The sequence below is a fragment of the Vigna umbellata genome, chromosome 2 (assembly GCF_029865625.1).
Source record: "Vigna umbellata cultivar VRB3 chromosome 2, Vumbellata_1.0, whole genome shotgun sequence".
NCBI lineage: Eukaryota > Viridiplantae > Streptophyta > Magnoliopsida > Fabales > Fabaceae > Vigna > Vigna umbellata.
Genome location: NC_142166.1, coordinates 8,737,599 through 8,754,953, shown reverse-complemented (window position 1 = coordinate 8,754,953; position 17,355 = coordinate 8,737,599). Strand labels below are relative to the sequence as shown.

Below are 17,355 nucleotides of genomic sequence, written 5' to 3'. Positions count from 1 at the left end.
TGACACAATGCTTGTAGGTATGCCATGCAACCTCACTACTTCCCCGATGTATAACTCCGTCAGCTTTTCTAGTGACATACGTTGATTAATAGGCAAAAAGTGAGCGCTCTTGGTTAGTCTATCAACGATAACCCAGATAGAATCGTGACCTTTTGATGATTTTGGTAAATGTGTTACAAAGTCCATCGAGATACTGTCCCACTTCCATTGAGGAATGTCTAACTGTCGTAACATCCCTCCCGGTTTTTGATGCTCCACTTTTGCTTTTTGACACACCAAGCAGGCTGCTACAAACTCGGCCACATCCCTCTTCATTCCATTCCACCAAAATGACTCTTTCAGGTCCTTATACATCTTAGTCATACCTGGATGTATGCTAAGACGACTTTTATGGCCTTCGTCTAAAATTAAATGTTTTAATTCACTCTTTGCAGGGATACACACTCTGTTTTTAAATCGAAGTATGCCATCTTTACTTAGAACGAACTCCTTAGCTTGATCGGTGTCCAACAACCTGATCTTTTGCTGCAACTCTTGATCCATCGACTGCTCAACCTTCACTTGTTCTAAGAAGTCACTAGTGATTACTAAATGACTACACCATATGTGATCTGGGTTTAACTGCAACCCCAAGTTCATATCACGTAACTTTTCTAACAGTTCTAATTCCTTCACCATCATCGTTGTTATCTGAGCTTGTCTCCTACTCAATGCATCTGCCACCACATTGGCTTTTCCTGGGTGATATAAAAGCTCGAAGTCATAGTCCTTCATATATTCCATCCATCTTCTTTGTCGCATGTTCAATTCCTTTTGATCGAACAAATACTTTAGACTCTTATGGTCACTAAAAACTTGGAAACTTGCCCCATAGAGGTAGTGTCTCCATGTCTTTAATGCAAATACTACTGCTGCAAGTTCGATGTCATGCGTTGGGTAGTTCTTCTCATGCGCTTTTAACTGCCTAGATGCATAAGCTACAGGTCTCCTTCCTTGCATTAGAACGCACCCCAATCCTTGATATGATGCATCGCAGTACACCTCAAAAGATTTGCTAGAGTCTGGAATGATTAATACTGGTGCTGACGTTAGTCGTTGCTTCATATTTTCAAAACTGGCTTCGCACTTGTCAGTCCACAGAAATGGTTGATCTTTACGAGTTAACTGAGTTAGAGGACCTACAATCTTGGAAAACCCTTCGACAAAACGTCGGTAATAACCGGCTAATCCTACAAAACTTCGTACTTCAGTTACAGTTTTCGGCCGCTCCCACTTTAGCACAGCTTCCACTTTTGCTGGATCCACTGAGATTCCTTGAGCAGAAATCACATGACCCAAAAATTGTACTTTCTCTATCCAGAACTCACACTTTGATAGTTTCCCATACAGTTGATGTTTTCTTAAAATTTCCAACGCCACCCTCAAGTGTTCTGCATGCTTTTCCTTATTCTCTGAATAGATAAGAATATCGTCGATAAATACTACCACGAACTTATCTAAACATGACCGAAATATTCTGTTCATGTAGTCCATAAAAATCGCTGGGGCATTCGTCACACCAAACGGCATTACCACGTACTCAAAGTGTCCATAGCGAGATCTGAAAGCCGTCTTTTGTACATCTTCCGTCTTGACAAGAATCTGATGGTAACCAGATCTGAGATCAATTTTTGAAAACACCTCTGCTCCTCTCAACTGATCTAATAGATCATCGATTCTTGGCAAAGGATACTTGTTCTTTATTGTAACCTTGTTCAACTGTCGATAATCCACGCACAACCTTGAACTTCCATCCTTCTTCTTCACCAGCAATACAGGAGCTCCCCATGGAGACACACTTGGACGGATAAACTTCTTCTCCAACAGATCTTCGATTTGCTTTTTCAACTCTGCTAGTTCGGCAGGAGCCATTCTGTATGGAGCCATAGAAACCGGGCCAGCTCCGGGCACTAGATCTATTGTGAAATCGATCTCTCGACTAGGTGGTAAACCTGGCACTTCTTCTGGAAAAACATCAACATATTCTTCTACCACAGGTATTCCGATGATTTGTTCTTCAGTATTCTCTCTTTTCTCCTGAGCTAACACCACATAGCAGGTAGCTCCATCTTTGATATCCTTCGCAGCGACTCGAGTTGAGCTTAGTTCTAAATTGTTCAAATTTAGAAACTCTATCTTTTGTTTCCCACAATCAATAAGAACGTGATTGGCAGTCAACCAATCCATTCCTAAAATAATGTCTAGATTTTGAAGGGGTAAGCAGATCAAGTTCACTTTGAACTTGCGTCCTGCAATTTGGATCGGGCATCCGACACAGACTGAACTGGTCGTAACTGGTCCCGATGCTGGTGTAGAAACTACTAATTCACACCCTAGATCAAGCATCGGTAATCCGAGTCTTTCTAGACATGCTAGGGATATAAAGGAGTGTGTGGCTCCAGAGTCAAACAAAACATATACGCATTCTCCTAACAGCATACAGGTGTGTAAGATTAATGTACCTGGCTTAGTAGCCTCTTCTGCAGACATTGCGAATACTCTTCCTGTTGCCCGGGGCTTTACTTCAGCAGAATCTTGTTGTTGTGGTTCTCCCACCTTCTTTTTCTTTGGACAGACATTAGCAAAGTGTCCCGGATCATTGCAGATGAAACATCTCTTCCCTTCAATTCTTTCCCCAGTAAGTTTAGGGCAGTCACGTCTGAAATGTGCCCCTCCACACTCAAAACACTTCACTGTTCCTCGATATGATAATTGTGGTTTTTCATAAGGTTTCTTGTTGAATTTCATTGAAGATTCTCCCTTTGCAAGTCTGGAAACTCTACTTGGATCAAACTCCAACAATTCTATCATTCTGGCTTTCTCTACCAATGCTGGAAACTCTTGTATTTCCAATGGCATAAGTACCTTCTTCAGTTCATGCCTTAGTCCTCCCTCGAATTTTCGACATCTCCATTCTTCTGTGATATTCTGAGTATAAAACCTCGAGAGATAATTAAATTTTACTACGTACTCTTGTACTGATAACCTTCTTTGTTGTAAGGTCAGAAACTCCGCCTCCCTTGCAAATTTTGCACTGTTTGGAAAATATTTTTCCAAGAACCTTATCTTAAAGTTCTCCCAATTCACAGTCTCACCACGAACCGTCATCAACTGTTGCATACTTTCCCACCAATATTCAGCCTCACCCACCAAAAGAAATGATGCATAAGTTAATTTTTGTTCTTCTGAGCAAGTTATTACCCGAAAAATCTTCTCGTTCTGCCTTAGCCAAGAGTCAGCCTCATCAGGAGTAGCCTCCCCATTAAATTTAGTTGGATCATGCCTTAAGAAGTCATTCAAGCTAGAATGATTTTGAGGTACTTGATCAACTTGTTGTTGCTGCATCTTTGTCGAGTTTAAATGATTTCTTCAAAAAGATAACAATACAATTTAGCATATGATATCAATTTCCTCCAAATAGTCATTTTCATCATAACCATTAATAGTTTTACTAAGAATAATAATTTCACTCCCCATAGTCCCAAAATACTTTCGAAAACCATTGCTCTGATACCATAATGTAACACCCGAATATTTTAAAGGGTATTACTGATAGTAGAGACTAAATTAATTTGATATCTCATATAAACAATCAAACTTTATTTCAATTACTTCAAAGTACAATACCAAACTTACAAACTTTAAACAATATAGTCTTCACCATTGAAATTTCAACTTATAAATTTTACACAACATAATCTTCCCAATACAAATTTATTCTTTTTACAAAAATCCCTGAAAGTTTTTCCCCGCATCTCTCTCATCTCTAAGCTTTTTCAACCGCATCTGCAACATTATCTAATCACATATAACATGAGTTATATGATCATAGTACAAACAAATAAGGGTAAGCCAACCATATCATAAAATCATTAAACTTGTAACAAAAATATTAAAATCAGGTATTTCTGCAATTGATAAAATATCATTATTCCGATGTCATTAATTCATCATTATCAAAATCATCTTTCTCATTTCCATAAATCTTACAAGTGTACCATGCTTACTCATGAAGCCTTATGGTCAGACCGCTCTTTGCCTGCTTCCTTAAGCCTCACTTACATACTATGTCTTACTTTCTGAAGCCTTATGGTCAGACCCCTCTCTGCCTGCTTCCAAAAATCTCAGGTGTTACTTTGCTCATACCAAACTCTCATGGTATAACTCGAACATACTACTCCCGGTAGTAAACATCATTTCATAAGTAATGATTTCTCATATCCACTCCAACATTTCATAAAAACCAACAATTCATACCCTCTTATCCACCTAACTCAATCATGTTCATTCTTTAATCATGAATTCATAATAACCCGTTTTGGTATCGATAAATTAAACACATTGCCAGATATCATGCTTCATATTATAAACTCATTTTGCCCATAACGAGTATAACTCAACATATTTTCACCGAACAAAGATCATGGATCAACCAAAATACATCAACATATCTTAGGAACTACATATTAAAGTCTGGGCTCAATGTAATGATAAATAAAATATATATGAAATTTTTACCATGATAATATTATGCATCTACAATCAACTTGTTTTATTTTATTTTCATCCTAGTAGAGATTTTTCTTTACCCCAATTGGTCACCGGAGAGGACCCAGATGTCTGAACGCATCAAACTCACCTTCGACGCCAGCACATATGACTAGTCACAACTGACTGGACCAGGCCAGGGCTGCTCTATGATCAGGGATGTGCCAACTCAGGTTTTTAAGGTTCCTCTATCCTACCAACAAAGGGAGGCCTTCAATAATTAACAATTTATTTATTTAATTTATCTACCTTGTTTTCTTATGCTCTAAATCTTAAAATGCCTAATTTTACTTCCTCTCACAACAACCTCAAACACTGTATATATATTTAATACCAATATACAAGCTATTACAGAACCCTTATTCCAAACCTTCCAACAAGATTAATTTCAGCCAACAAACTCATTCAATAAAATCATTACAATAAACATCCATAATAGAATTCATACAAGATAATTATAAACAATTAACAATAATAAAACATTACTATAAATGGTCATAGAAGAATACAATATTTGACAATCATAACAATAATCTTAATATAAAAATTCATGGGGAAACAAGAAGTTGAATCTGGCAGAGCCGGTTAGACAACTTCTAATCCATCCATCAATATAATATAATTAAATAACAAGAACAATACATGTCTGGGGAAATAAGAAGTTGAATCTGGCAGAGCCGGTTAGACAACTTCTAATCCTTCCAAAAATGCAATAAAATAAATAAGTAAAGAAATAAATAGTTTGGGGAAACAAGAAGTTGAATCTGGCAGAGCCGGTTAGACAACTTCTAATCCTTCCAAAAATGTAATAAAATAAATACGGAAGGAAATAAAAAAAATTTGGGGAATCAAGAAATTGAATCTGGCAGAGCCGGTTAGACAATTTCTAATCCTTCCAAAATACAATAAAAATAAATAAGGAAAACAATAAAATGTTTGGGGAAACAAGAAATTAAATCTGGCAGAGCCGGTTAGACAATTTCTAATCCTTCCAAAAAAAAAAATAAACCACTAATAACATACAATTAACATAACATAATCAATATCACATTTTAAAATTTTCACACTTGGATATTAACACACAAAAAAACATATTCTCATTTAAAATTCAAAATCATACAGAAACAAAATACTCCATATTTAAGATTTAAAATCAGACAAAAGAAAAATATAGCATATTCAAGACTCAAGATAATACAAAAAGAAATACTCAAAGTTAGCTTCCCTTACCTCTATTCCAGACTTAGTTTCCTCTTCTCAAACCGTTCTCCGGAAACTTCCAGAATTTCCCCTCTTTAACTAGAATTTCCTCTAACTCTCTTCTCTCACAATTTCTCTAGAATTTTGGTGTAAATCTTCAGCCTCCCCCCCTTGGCTATTTATAGCCAAAAATTTTACTATTCATTTTTACTATTCATTTTTACTATTCACTTTTACTATTCATTTTTACTATTCAAAAATTATTTTTTATTCACCATTCTTATCTCTAAATGATTACTTCTACGTGGAGTGTTCTCTTTCATAATTTATTTTAATATTTTTTTTTAACTATTCACTATTCACTATTCACTATTTACTATTTACTATTTACTATTCACTATTCACATTTCTAAAAAAAAAAAAAAAAAAAAATCCTAAATAAGTTATCAAAAATTTGAAGCTCTCCCTCTAAAATTACTATAACTTTATATCCAAAAATTTACATTTTTCTATCCATTAAAATTATTATTACTAATAAAATGTTAAAATTTACTATTATAAATATATTTTTTTTTCATGGATCTTACATTTTAACATACAAATATTTTCAAGGATCTTACAATTCTCATACCTAAATTTAACGTGTATGAAATTTTTGTATCATCCTCATTCCTATTAGGTACCCGTACCTCTTTCTTACGGTTTAGATTTAAATTAAGGATGACAAAGGATCGGGTTAACCATAGATAACGCTTACCCACATCCTGACCCACAACTAAAAAAAACTCACATGTTACTCGTCTCGCTACCTGTCAAATACCCGTTTAAGAAATACTCGAGGGTATTTTAAAATAGGTTTAATACCTCTTTTGGTCCCTAGAAAGGGGGCCAATGTTCAATGTGGTCCCACCTTTTTTTAGAAGTTCAATGTGATCCCATCTTTTGTAAAAAGTGTGCAATCAAGTCCTTTTTGGAAACGGCGTGAAGTTTTTAACGGAGCAGCTGACAGGGTGGACTGAAGTTAGCTACGTGGCTTTGTGTGGGTAATACGTGGCAGAGAGAGGGTGATACGTGGCTGTGAGAGGGTAAATCAGAAATTAGGGTTTGAGTTGCAGAGAAATTGGGATTTATTGTCGCCTTGCAGCCTGGAGAAAAGCCGAAAGAAGAGCACCACCAACAAGTTCTGCTGCCATGGTAGCAATTGGAAATGGAGAGAATCGAAGTGTGTAGAGCAGTGAAAAGGACTTGATGAAGAAAAAGTGGTATGCCCCAACTAAATGCACTGCAATGCAGATATTGGCCAAGTCTATTAGCCAAAAGGGCTCGTAGAAGCCGAACCCTGTGAGGAAATTTCCTGGTGCATCATTTCCAAATGCAGCATATCCTAAGCACCCACACAGTACATAAAATAATGTTGTCGTCATTATCCCAATCAAACTAGCTCTCTTCATCACTCTGTTCTCTGGTGGACTTGATTTCAGGGTGTCCAGCAACATTATCGACCACATTTCTGTTGTAACGCCTTTTTAGAAATTCTTAGCCATCTTTGAAATCGGCGTGAAGTTCTCCTTTGTTGGTGGTGCTCTTCTTTCGGCTTTTCTCCAGGCTGCGTTCGACGAATGAAGAAGGCGACAATAAATCCCAATTTTTCTGCAACTCAAACCCTAATTTCTGATTTACCCTCTCACAGCCACGTATCACCCTCTCTTTGCCACGTATTACCCACACAAAGCCACGTAGCTAACTTCAGTCCACCATGTCAGCTGCTCCGTTAAAAACTTAACGCCGTTTCCAAAAAGGACTTGATTGCACACTTTTTACAAAAGATGGGATCACATTGAACTTCTAAAAAAAGGTGGGACGACATTGAACATTGGCCCCCTTTCTAGGGACCAAAAGAGGTATTAAACCTTTAAAATAAAATCCAAATAAAATTACAAAAAATATAATAAAATATAATATAAATTAACATTTAATTTTAATTAAATTTAACTTATTAAAATATATTAATTTTAATTTTAATTTTAATTTAATAAAATATATATTAAATTTTTGTATTTAAGTTTTTGCGGGTAATAGATACCTACATGTATAGATAGTATGATATTTGCACCTGACGTGTTTATAACGGAGTATTAAAATATCGCTCCTCATTTCTCACCAATAATAAATATATGTGAGTATCAACTATCCATCTTTCATTTTATCCATGATATCCACAAGCACAAGTTTTTTGTCATCCCTAATATCAATCCATTAATTTTTATATATAAAAAAAATCTTGCAAAAGAAACCTAATATTATCAAATGAGACAAAGTTGATAAAATTTAAAAATATCTTCAAAAAATTAGAAAAAAATCAAATATTCAAATTTAAAAATATTTAAATGTCTTTTTATCCCACTCTTTAAATTCTAATGATATCTTTTTCTTTATACATTAATAATAATTATAATTCATCACTTGAATAAAATCATAAAAAGAACAAATATTAAATTAATAATAATTAAAATTATCATAAATTTTTCATTCTTTAATTTTCAATATATGTTGAATGGTAATAAATAAAATTTATGACAGTAACATTAAATTATTATATGATAGTAAATACTTTTTTTATACAATTGTAATTGTAGTGATAGATTTACTTTTATGCTAATGACTTAGAAAATAAAATAATCAAATAAAAAATATAAAAATAGTATTTTATATGATAAAACTAAGCAACAAATAAAAATATTAAAAAAAGTAAAATTAATCAAATATGTTTCGTAATGAAAACAATTTGATGCACCAATGAAATCCTAGAAAGAAAAAAAAATATAATTAAAAGTATGATAATATGAAAAATACCTTATAAATGTAAGGAATCTTTTCAAATATCAAACTATTCAAGCTGTTGAGAGATAATGAAAATTATTTTAGCAAAATAAAAATAGTTATTCAAATGAAACAAAAATTAACAGTAAGATAATGAAGAAAACAAATTGTTTATATTGCCTAGTAAATTAAAAGTTTGTCATTGAACATTTAGATTGAAAGACAAAGATTCTAATGTAAAAAAGTAAAATATATTAAAAAGGTAGAAATATTCATATATAAAAGATAAAATATATTTTATTAACATAAATTTTTGGAACATCTCCACAAAGATTAAGATAAGAGAAAATATCACATAGACGTGAATTGATTTGAAAATAAGTCAAATAATTAAAAAGTATCTAGCTAAAAGAAATAGTATAAAACTAAAGAGTAAGAATAATATATATATATATATATATATTCACATTCTCATATTTAATTGAAAAAGTTAGGTGTTATTCATACCCATACTTAATTACAAAAATTCAATCAATGTGAGAATTTTTCGTTAAAATGAAAATGAATTTGGGTCATATTAATGTAGAGACAAGTTTATTTGCCATCCCTAAAAAGATTATATTGTTAGCGAAAAAAAATATAAATAAATATTTTTAAACAAAATATTTTATAATTGATTTTATAAATTAGTTTATAATTTTGTAGTATTTCATGCATACTAATGTAGTCTTAAACTTAGACATTAAATATTTCAATTAAAATTATTTATTTTTTCACATGCTTATTAATAACATTAAATTTAAACAATAGATACAATAAATAGTAGCATTAATTATATATTAAACAAATAATTTTGATAATAAATATAATATTAATTATTAATAAATGTATTTATAAATATAATTTGATGGTGATACATCTCAATAACTTGAAATAATAATTATTAAGACCAAGAGTTTTATATGATCAACATGATATTAAATTTTTCTTACTTATATATTTTAAATTAATTGTATAATCTATTAATATATGATCTACAATATCCCTCACACATAGACATAGACATGAACATGTGATGTATGAGAGTAAATATTTATTAGTAGTTCATGTTTTAATAATAAGTGACATGATAAAACTAACAAATCCTATTAAGATAAATTCTAATATCATATTAAGAACATGAGCCTAAACTTAACTCATTACCACAAAATCGATTTGATAAAACTTTTTTCCATTTATAAAATCTAAATTGACTTCATATCATCATTTGCTCGGAATCTATAGAACATCTTTATAAAATGATGAAAATATAAACCACTCTAATAATAATAGAATAAATAAATTTTAATTTAGATAGTAAAATTAAATAAATAGATATATTAAATTCAAACTTTTTTTTAAGATAATATAATTTTTATCATAATGTTCACATAGTCATATACTCTCTTTTTTCAATATTTTGGTAGATTAGATAATAGCTATATATCAATCAATAATATATGTACTCATATTAACAAAAATTTAATATCAATTTAACGACTTAATTGAATAATTTTTTTATTTTTGACAAAACTAACAACTAGCATTTGTCTAGAAGGAAAGGTAAAAATGGTTGTGGATTCAGTTTTCCCATCAATATAAAGTTGGATTCAACTTTCTTATATTATCTTCTCGTTAGTAAAACTAATTAACATCTAACATTTGCTATAAAAAATGTTTATAAAAAATTTATAATTTAATTGAATTTAATTCTTTTTCATTATGCATTATGTTCCTATAAAAACAGAGGTATAGTTTCCTTCCATTGAATATGCAATTCATCTAAACACATTTTGACTAATTGCATTGTAACAAAAAAATATGTCTTCATCAAACATCCCTCATGTGGTGTTTCAATCTTCTTTGAACCATCACAAGATGCCTGTGATTGGATTTGGCACTGCTTCAACATCTTCCCCTATTGACACCAAAGAGGCAGTGTTAGAAGCTATCAAATTAGGTTACAGACACTTTGATACTGCTTCAATATATGGCTCTGAAAAATTCCTTGGAGAAGCCATAGCTGAAGCACTCCAACTTGACCTCATAGCTTCCAGAGACGAACTCTTTATCACATCCAAACTCTGGTGCACTGATAACTTTCCTCATCTTATTATTCCGGCCATCCACAAAATGCTTCAGTAAGTGCATAACTCTTCAATTACATGTGTACATGCATTTGCATACCATTGTACACTCACTCACTTGAATATGTTTTAAGATTTTGTGTAAGTATGTATTGATTGAACAAAAATTAAAATTTATTAAAGATCCCATATTTTCATGAATATATTAAAGATCTTACGTTCATTAGAGATAATGTGATTTTATAATATATAAGTGAAACCAAACCTCACATTTATAAACTGGTTTTATACGGATAATTAGGCTTAAAATTTACTTCTTAATATGATATTAGAGTCATGAGTTAAAATTTATCCTAACAAGATTTGTTATTTGTTGGGTGTATTGTTTCACATGTTATTTGGTAGTTGGACCATCCATTAATGAGACCATTTATTAATGTTTAGTCTTATGTATGAGATATATATGCTTTGACATGAGAAAGATGTGTGGGAGATCTCATATAGACATGAGATAACACGAAATTTCATATAAACTTGATATAAGACAATTTCAAAATATACAATTGAGGCTAAAACTTATTTTATAAATTAGTTGTTAGATTTAAAGTTTACCATAATTTTACCTTTTAAGTATTAAAAAGAGTGTTTGAAAAATGTATTATTACATCGTCTATTTCCCATACTGAAGCAACATTTTTGTGTGGAACCCAAAACTAATGCAGGTGTCTGAAGTTGGAATATCTGGATCTTTACTTAATTCACTGGCCCATTTCTGTGAATCCTGGAACTTTGGATTTTCCTTTCCCGGAAGAGGCCCTAGCATCATTTGACTTAAAGGGCGTGTGGCAAGCAATGGAGGAGTGCCAAAAGCAAGGCCTTACCAAATTCATTGGAGTCAGCAATTTCAGTTGTCATAAGCTTGAAAATCTTCTCTCTTTTGCTACTATTCCTCCTTCTGTCAATCAAGTAAGCCCATAAATTTGTAATTATGTTCTCACAATTATACCTTGTTTTTAAAGGTAATATGATTGCTATTTATTTTTTTGTAATTCTAAAAAAGGAAAAATCTGTCAAATGATGGGATAAAATTATTAACTTTTTATAGTACCCTTTCTATCTGTTTACCTTTTAATTTACATAGTTTAACAGTTAATAAAAGACGATAAATGTTTTTTTTTATGTTTTTTTATTGTTTTAATATTATTTTATAATAATTAAAATAACATTGAATGTGAATAATATAACAGACAAATATCCTAATTAATAAAAAGTTAACCAATATAAACTTAAACTAAAAAATATTAAAATTTTGCATACCAATAGATATTTATTTTAATAAAAATTTAATAGAAAATATTAAAATTTATAAGGAACTTAAAATTTAAATAAAATATTTTTTATTAAACCATTTCCGGTCTTTAATATTGTAATTTACATAAAAATGAATTAAATGCTAACTTTAATACCTTGAAACACAGGTTGAGTTGAATCCTGCTTGGCAACAAAAGAAGTTGAGAGAATTCTGCCAAAAAAAGGGTATAATTGTAACTGCGTACAGTCCTTTGGGATCGGTAGGAAGCTTTTGGGGTTCCAATAAAGTCATGGACAACGAATTGCTCAAGCAAATTGGAAAAGCTCATGGCAAATCTGTTGCTCAGGTAATAATATGAATTAAGCATTTTGATTCCAATATTTATCCAATGTGGGGCTGAAGGGAGTTCCTTATAAAAGATTATTCATTATAGGAAAATTATATAAATGTGATTTTGAGTTTATTTAATAATACTTTCAATATAAAACCTTAAAATAATGGCTTTATATTATTATATAGATGTGTGTGTTTATTTGTGTCAATACTAACAGTTTTTTGTGGTTTATTAGGTATCTCTTAGATGGTTGTACGAGGTAGGGGTAATTACCGTGGTTAAAAGCTACAACAAGGAGAGGATGAAACAAAATTTGGAAATATTTGATTGGTCATTAACAAAAGAGGACTATGAAAAAATTGATGAAATCAAACAGAGTAGGACCTTCAACCTTGGGCCAAATCTTTGGGATGAAGAAGATTAATGCAATGCTATGAATATTATTCGAAACACCTCATTTACTTTGCTATCAACTTTCCTTTCATCTTAAGTTTTAAGTTAAATAAAATATGATTTTCATACATTCCAAGAAAATCATATGTTCTATCATTTTCTACATGAATCTAATAAAGATTATTAGTTTCAGTGTCTTGCTTTGTTTTACAATTTTTAAAATCACAATAAGTTGCTTTAAAAGTCCATTGGAGTGAACTCGATGATAACTTTTTTAACCTAGATTTAAACTCGTGCTTACACACGGATTGATATTGATTTGTGTATTATTAAAAATGAATTAGAGATAGAGAAAAAAACCAATAAATATTTTTAAGTGTATATTTAAATTTTGAATAAAATCAATTTTAAAATAATTTATAACTTTAAAAGTTAATATATTTATAAAAATATAAATAGTAGACTTTATAAAAATATAAAAAAATAAAATATGTGCAAAAATAAGGTAGACTCTTTAACCGTATAAAAGATATACAGAAATATGTACAGTTTACTCGTTCAAAATATAAATTAGTGTTGATTAAAATATAAATTAGTGTATCACTAGTACAAAAACAACGTACAACGTTGAATATTTTGGATCTTTCATGTCGAATTCGAGACCGACATCATATCGAGAGACGTTAAATTGACGTTAAATTAACGTCGAATTTTGTGAATATACAACGTTAAATTAATTAACATTGAATTTTGTCAATATACGACGTTAATTATTATTTTTTAATTAATTGTGATCTTTTTTTACAATTCTACTAAACCTGAAAAGCAGAAAAAACAAATTTCAGTTTTTGGTATTTTATAAAGCATAGACTATGAACGTGTAGGATAGTATCAACAACAAACAACAATAACCAACAACAAACAAGTTCAATCAAACAACAACAAACAAGTTCAACCAAACAACAACAACGAACAAGTTCAACCAAACAACAACAAACAAGTTCAATAAAAAAAACAACAAACAAGTTTAACAAATAAGTTCTTCAAAACGAAAACAAAAACTAACCTTCAAAAGGTGGATTTGTCGGAATAAAGTGTCGTCACCAATGAGAGAGAAAATAGAATCCACCTATAAAGGACAAGAACACAAAAATAATCGGTCAAAACAAACTAAAATCATACATAAAATAATTAATTAACATGCATTTGTATCAAATGAAAGAAAGATTACATAGAGTACCAAAGAATTAGGAGAAGAAATCTTAAAACACATGCGTGGAAGGATCCTTATGCATGATCTCAAACTAAGAACGAAAGAGAAAAAAGAGTCGAAACTTACTTGCTTTATACTAAAAATGGATAGGATAGAACTGGAAATTACTCAACTGTGATCTCCTATGAACTTCTTGATCATCAAACATATGATCGAGGAGTTAGAAATTTTAGAAAGAAACGAGAGGAAATTAAGAGAAAAAATTTTAGAAAGATGTTTTGGGTTTCAAGTAACGAGACGAGTTTAATAAATTATATTTATTTTATTGAATTATTTTAACTTTAAAACACTTGGTCTCATTATTTTAAAATACATATCAACTTCAATACTCTATTTTATACGTTTTTACAATTTTATTTATTTTAGAAACAGTTTTATAATTAAAAAATTGTTAAGTTTTAAAAAAGTCGAATTATAAAAAGGATAAGTTAAATAAAACAAATTAGTAATATAATTATTTTGATTTAAAATAAAATTTTATTTAAAGAATAAATTTGGAAAACAAATGTAGAAAATAAATAGAAGAATTTATTTATTTATTTTAATTTAAAGGATAAATTTAGAAAACAATTATTATACCAAAAAGGAATCTCATGTATAATAATTACAAGTCATATCTAATAAATATAATACATATTAGCATTTCATGCACATTAATATAGCCTTCACTTTATACATTAATGACATTAAATTTAAAAGTTAAATACAATAAATAGTAATATTAACTATATGTCACGTTAGTCTCATTAATAGTAATTTTGACAGTAAATATATCATTAATTATTAATAAATATATTTATAAAGACACTCAGTGGACCATGATACATCTCTATAAACTGACATGATAATTATAAAAAATAAGAGATAGAGTCAAATTACCATAGAAATTAATACAATATTGTGATTACTTATATATTTTAAGTTAATTTTATTTTTAATTGATATAAGACCTAAATATTTATGGATGATCGGTTTCAACAAATCTTATCTAGATAAATTTTGATAATATATTAATAAATAAATTTAATTAAAAATAAATAAATTCATAACAATATACACCTATAAAAATAGTCATAGTTTCATTTTTTTTCATGGGATATCAATTCATCTAAACACATTTTGACGAATTACATTGTGACGAAAAGAAACATGTCTTCATCAAACATCCCTCATGTGGTGCTTCAATCTTCTTCGAATCATCACAAAATGCCTGTGATTGGATTTGGCACTGCTTCACCTTTCATCGCTGGCACCAAAGAAGCATTGTTAGAAGCTATCAAAGTAGGTTACAGACACTTTGACACTGCAACAATATATGGCTCTGAAAAACCCCTTGGAGAAGCTATAGCTGAAGCATTTCAACTTGGCCTCATAGCCTCTAGAGACGATCTCTTCATCACTTCCAAACTTTGGTGCACTGATAATTTTCCTCATCTTGTTTTTCCTGCTATCTATAAAACACTTCAGTAAGTATAAAATTCGTCAATTGCATCTATATTACCTTATATTATATGAGAATAATTATGATTACAATAATAATATATTACCAACTAATATTACTTATTAATGTCTTTTCCTCTGCTGATTTTATAATTTTAATAAATTTTAATTAATGGTAGAGTGTAATTTTGAATATTAAAAACTGGGCTATGTGGGGCCTAAAACTAATGCAGGTCTTTGAACTTGAAATATTTGGATCTTTATTTGGTTCAATGGCCCGTTGCAATGATTCATGGAGATTGGGATTACCCTTTTCCTGAAGAGGCAATAACATCATTTGACTTAAAGGGTGTGTGGCAAGCAATGGAGGAGTGCCAAAAGCAAGGCCTTACAAAATTCATTGGAGTCAGCAATTTCAATTGTCATAAACTTGAAAACCTCCTTTCTTTTGCTACTATTCCTCCTTCTGTCAATCAAGTAAGCCCATAATTTGTAATCATGTTTTTACAATAATACATTGTTTTTATAAATGTAATATGATTGTTAAAAAGATAAACTTTTACAATACTAAAAAAGAAAAAATGATTAGAAAAAATTATTCAATTTTTATTATACCATTTTCCAGCCTTTTACTTGTTAACTTAGGTATTATAATAGTTAATCCTCATTTTTAACAGGTAAAGAAAAAGGAAGTAATATAAGGACAATATATCACACAAATCCCCTAATTAATAAAAAGTTAAACGATATAAAATTAATTAGAAATATTAAAATTTTCAATACCATTTCCTGACTTTTAATCTTAGATAAAAATGAATTGGATGGTGACTTGAATAGTGTGAAACAGGTTGAGTTGAATCCTACTTGGCAACAAAAGAAGTTGAGAGAATTATGCCAAAAAGAGGGTATAGTTGTAACTGCGTGTAGTCCTTTGGGATCCGTAGGAAGCTTCTGGGGTTCTAATAAAGTAATGGACAATGAATTGCTCAACCAAATTGGAGAAGCTCATGGCAAATCTGTTGCTCAGGTAATAATTTTAAATTCAACTTCCTTTCTCAAACATAGATGTCAAAATGCCCAAACAACTTTATACTTCGTATTTCAATCAAACATAAAAACAAAACAATATCATGTAAATGAGCATTTTGGTTTCAATACTTCCGAACAGATTATGAAGAGATTATATAAATATAATTTGATTCCAATTTATATAAATGATTCAAACCACTTTTAATCTAAAATAAATATTAAATTTATAATTTTTTCATATGATATTTAAATTTTTTTATTTTTATATAATATTAGACTTAAACTCACACTTATTTAATTAAAAAAAACTGACCTAATTAATTCTTTTTAATTTATTAGGTATCCCTTAGATGGTTGTATGAGTTAGGGGTAAGTATCGTGGTTAAGAGCTACAACAAGGAGAGAATGAAGCAAAACCTGGAAATATTTGATTGGTCATTAACAAAAGAGGACTATGAAAAAATTGATGAAATCAAGCAGAGTAGGACCTTCAACCTTGGACCAAAACTTTCGGAGGAAGAAGATTAATGCAATGCTATGAATATTATTCCAAACACCTCATTTACTTTGCTATCAACTTTCCTTTCATCGTAAGTTTTAAGTTAAATAAAATATGATTTTCATACATTCCAAGAAAATCATTTAACATTTTCAACCATACACATTAGTGACTAATATTCATAACCATATTCCTTAAAATAAGTAATAAACTTTTCAATCGTGATCCAAGAAGCTATATTATAAGAGTCTTTCTAGAATACTTTCCAAAAGATAGCAATATATCAAGTGAATAATTTTCTGTCTTCATATTTAATTAAATAAAAGTTTGAGTACCATACAA

At 30.2% G+C, this 17,355-nt stretch overlaps 3 protein-coding genes across 3 annotated transcripts; 2 read left to right on the top strand and 1 right to left on the bottom strand.

Annotated features, from left to right (window-relative positions):
- Positions 1-1,363: 1,363 nt before the first annotated feature.
- On the bottom strand, positions 1,364-7,283 carry LOC148203343 (uncharacterized). Its single transcript, XM_088107585.1, is given in 3 exon segments — positions 1,364-1,461; positions 1,464-3,322; positions 6,925-7,283. Coding segments are annotated over 3 exon segments (2,316 nt in total).
- Positions 7,284-10,453: 3,170 nt separating this feature from the next.
- LOC124831674 (NAD(P)H-dependent 6'-deoxychalcone synthase-like) lies at positions 10,454-12,944 on the top strand. Its single transcript, XM_047305749.2, has 4 exons — positions 10,454-10,787; positions 11,456-11,699; positions 12,212-12,391; positions 12,615-12,944. The coding sequence occupies exons 1-4, from the start codon at positions 10,468-10,470 to the stop codon at positions 12,801-12,803; spliced, it is 933 nt and encodes a 310-aa protein (XP_047161705.1). The 5' UTR covers positions 10,454-10,467; the 3' UTR covers positions 12,804-12,944.
- A 2,183-nt stretch (positions 12,945-15,127) lies between these two features.
- Positions 15,128-17,355, top strand: LOC124831675 (NAD(P)H-dependent 6'-deoxychalcone synthase-like). The gene is made up of 4 exons (XM_047305750.2): positions 15,128-15,511; positions 15,719-15,962; positions 16,333-16,512; positions 16,854-17,355. The coding sequence occupies exons 1-4, from the start codon at positions 15,195-15,197 to the stop codon at positions 17,040-17,042; spliced, it is 930 nt and encodes a 309-aa protein (XP_047161706.1). The 5' UTR covers positions 15,128-15,194; the 3' UTR covers positions 17,043-17,355.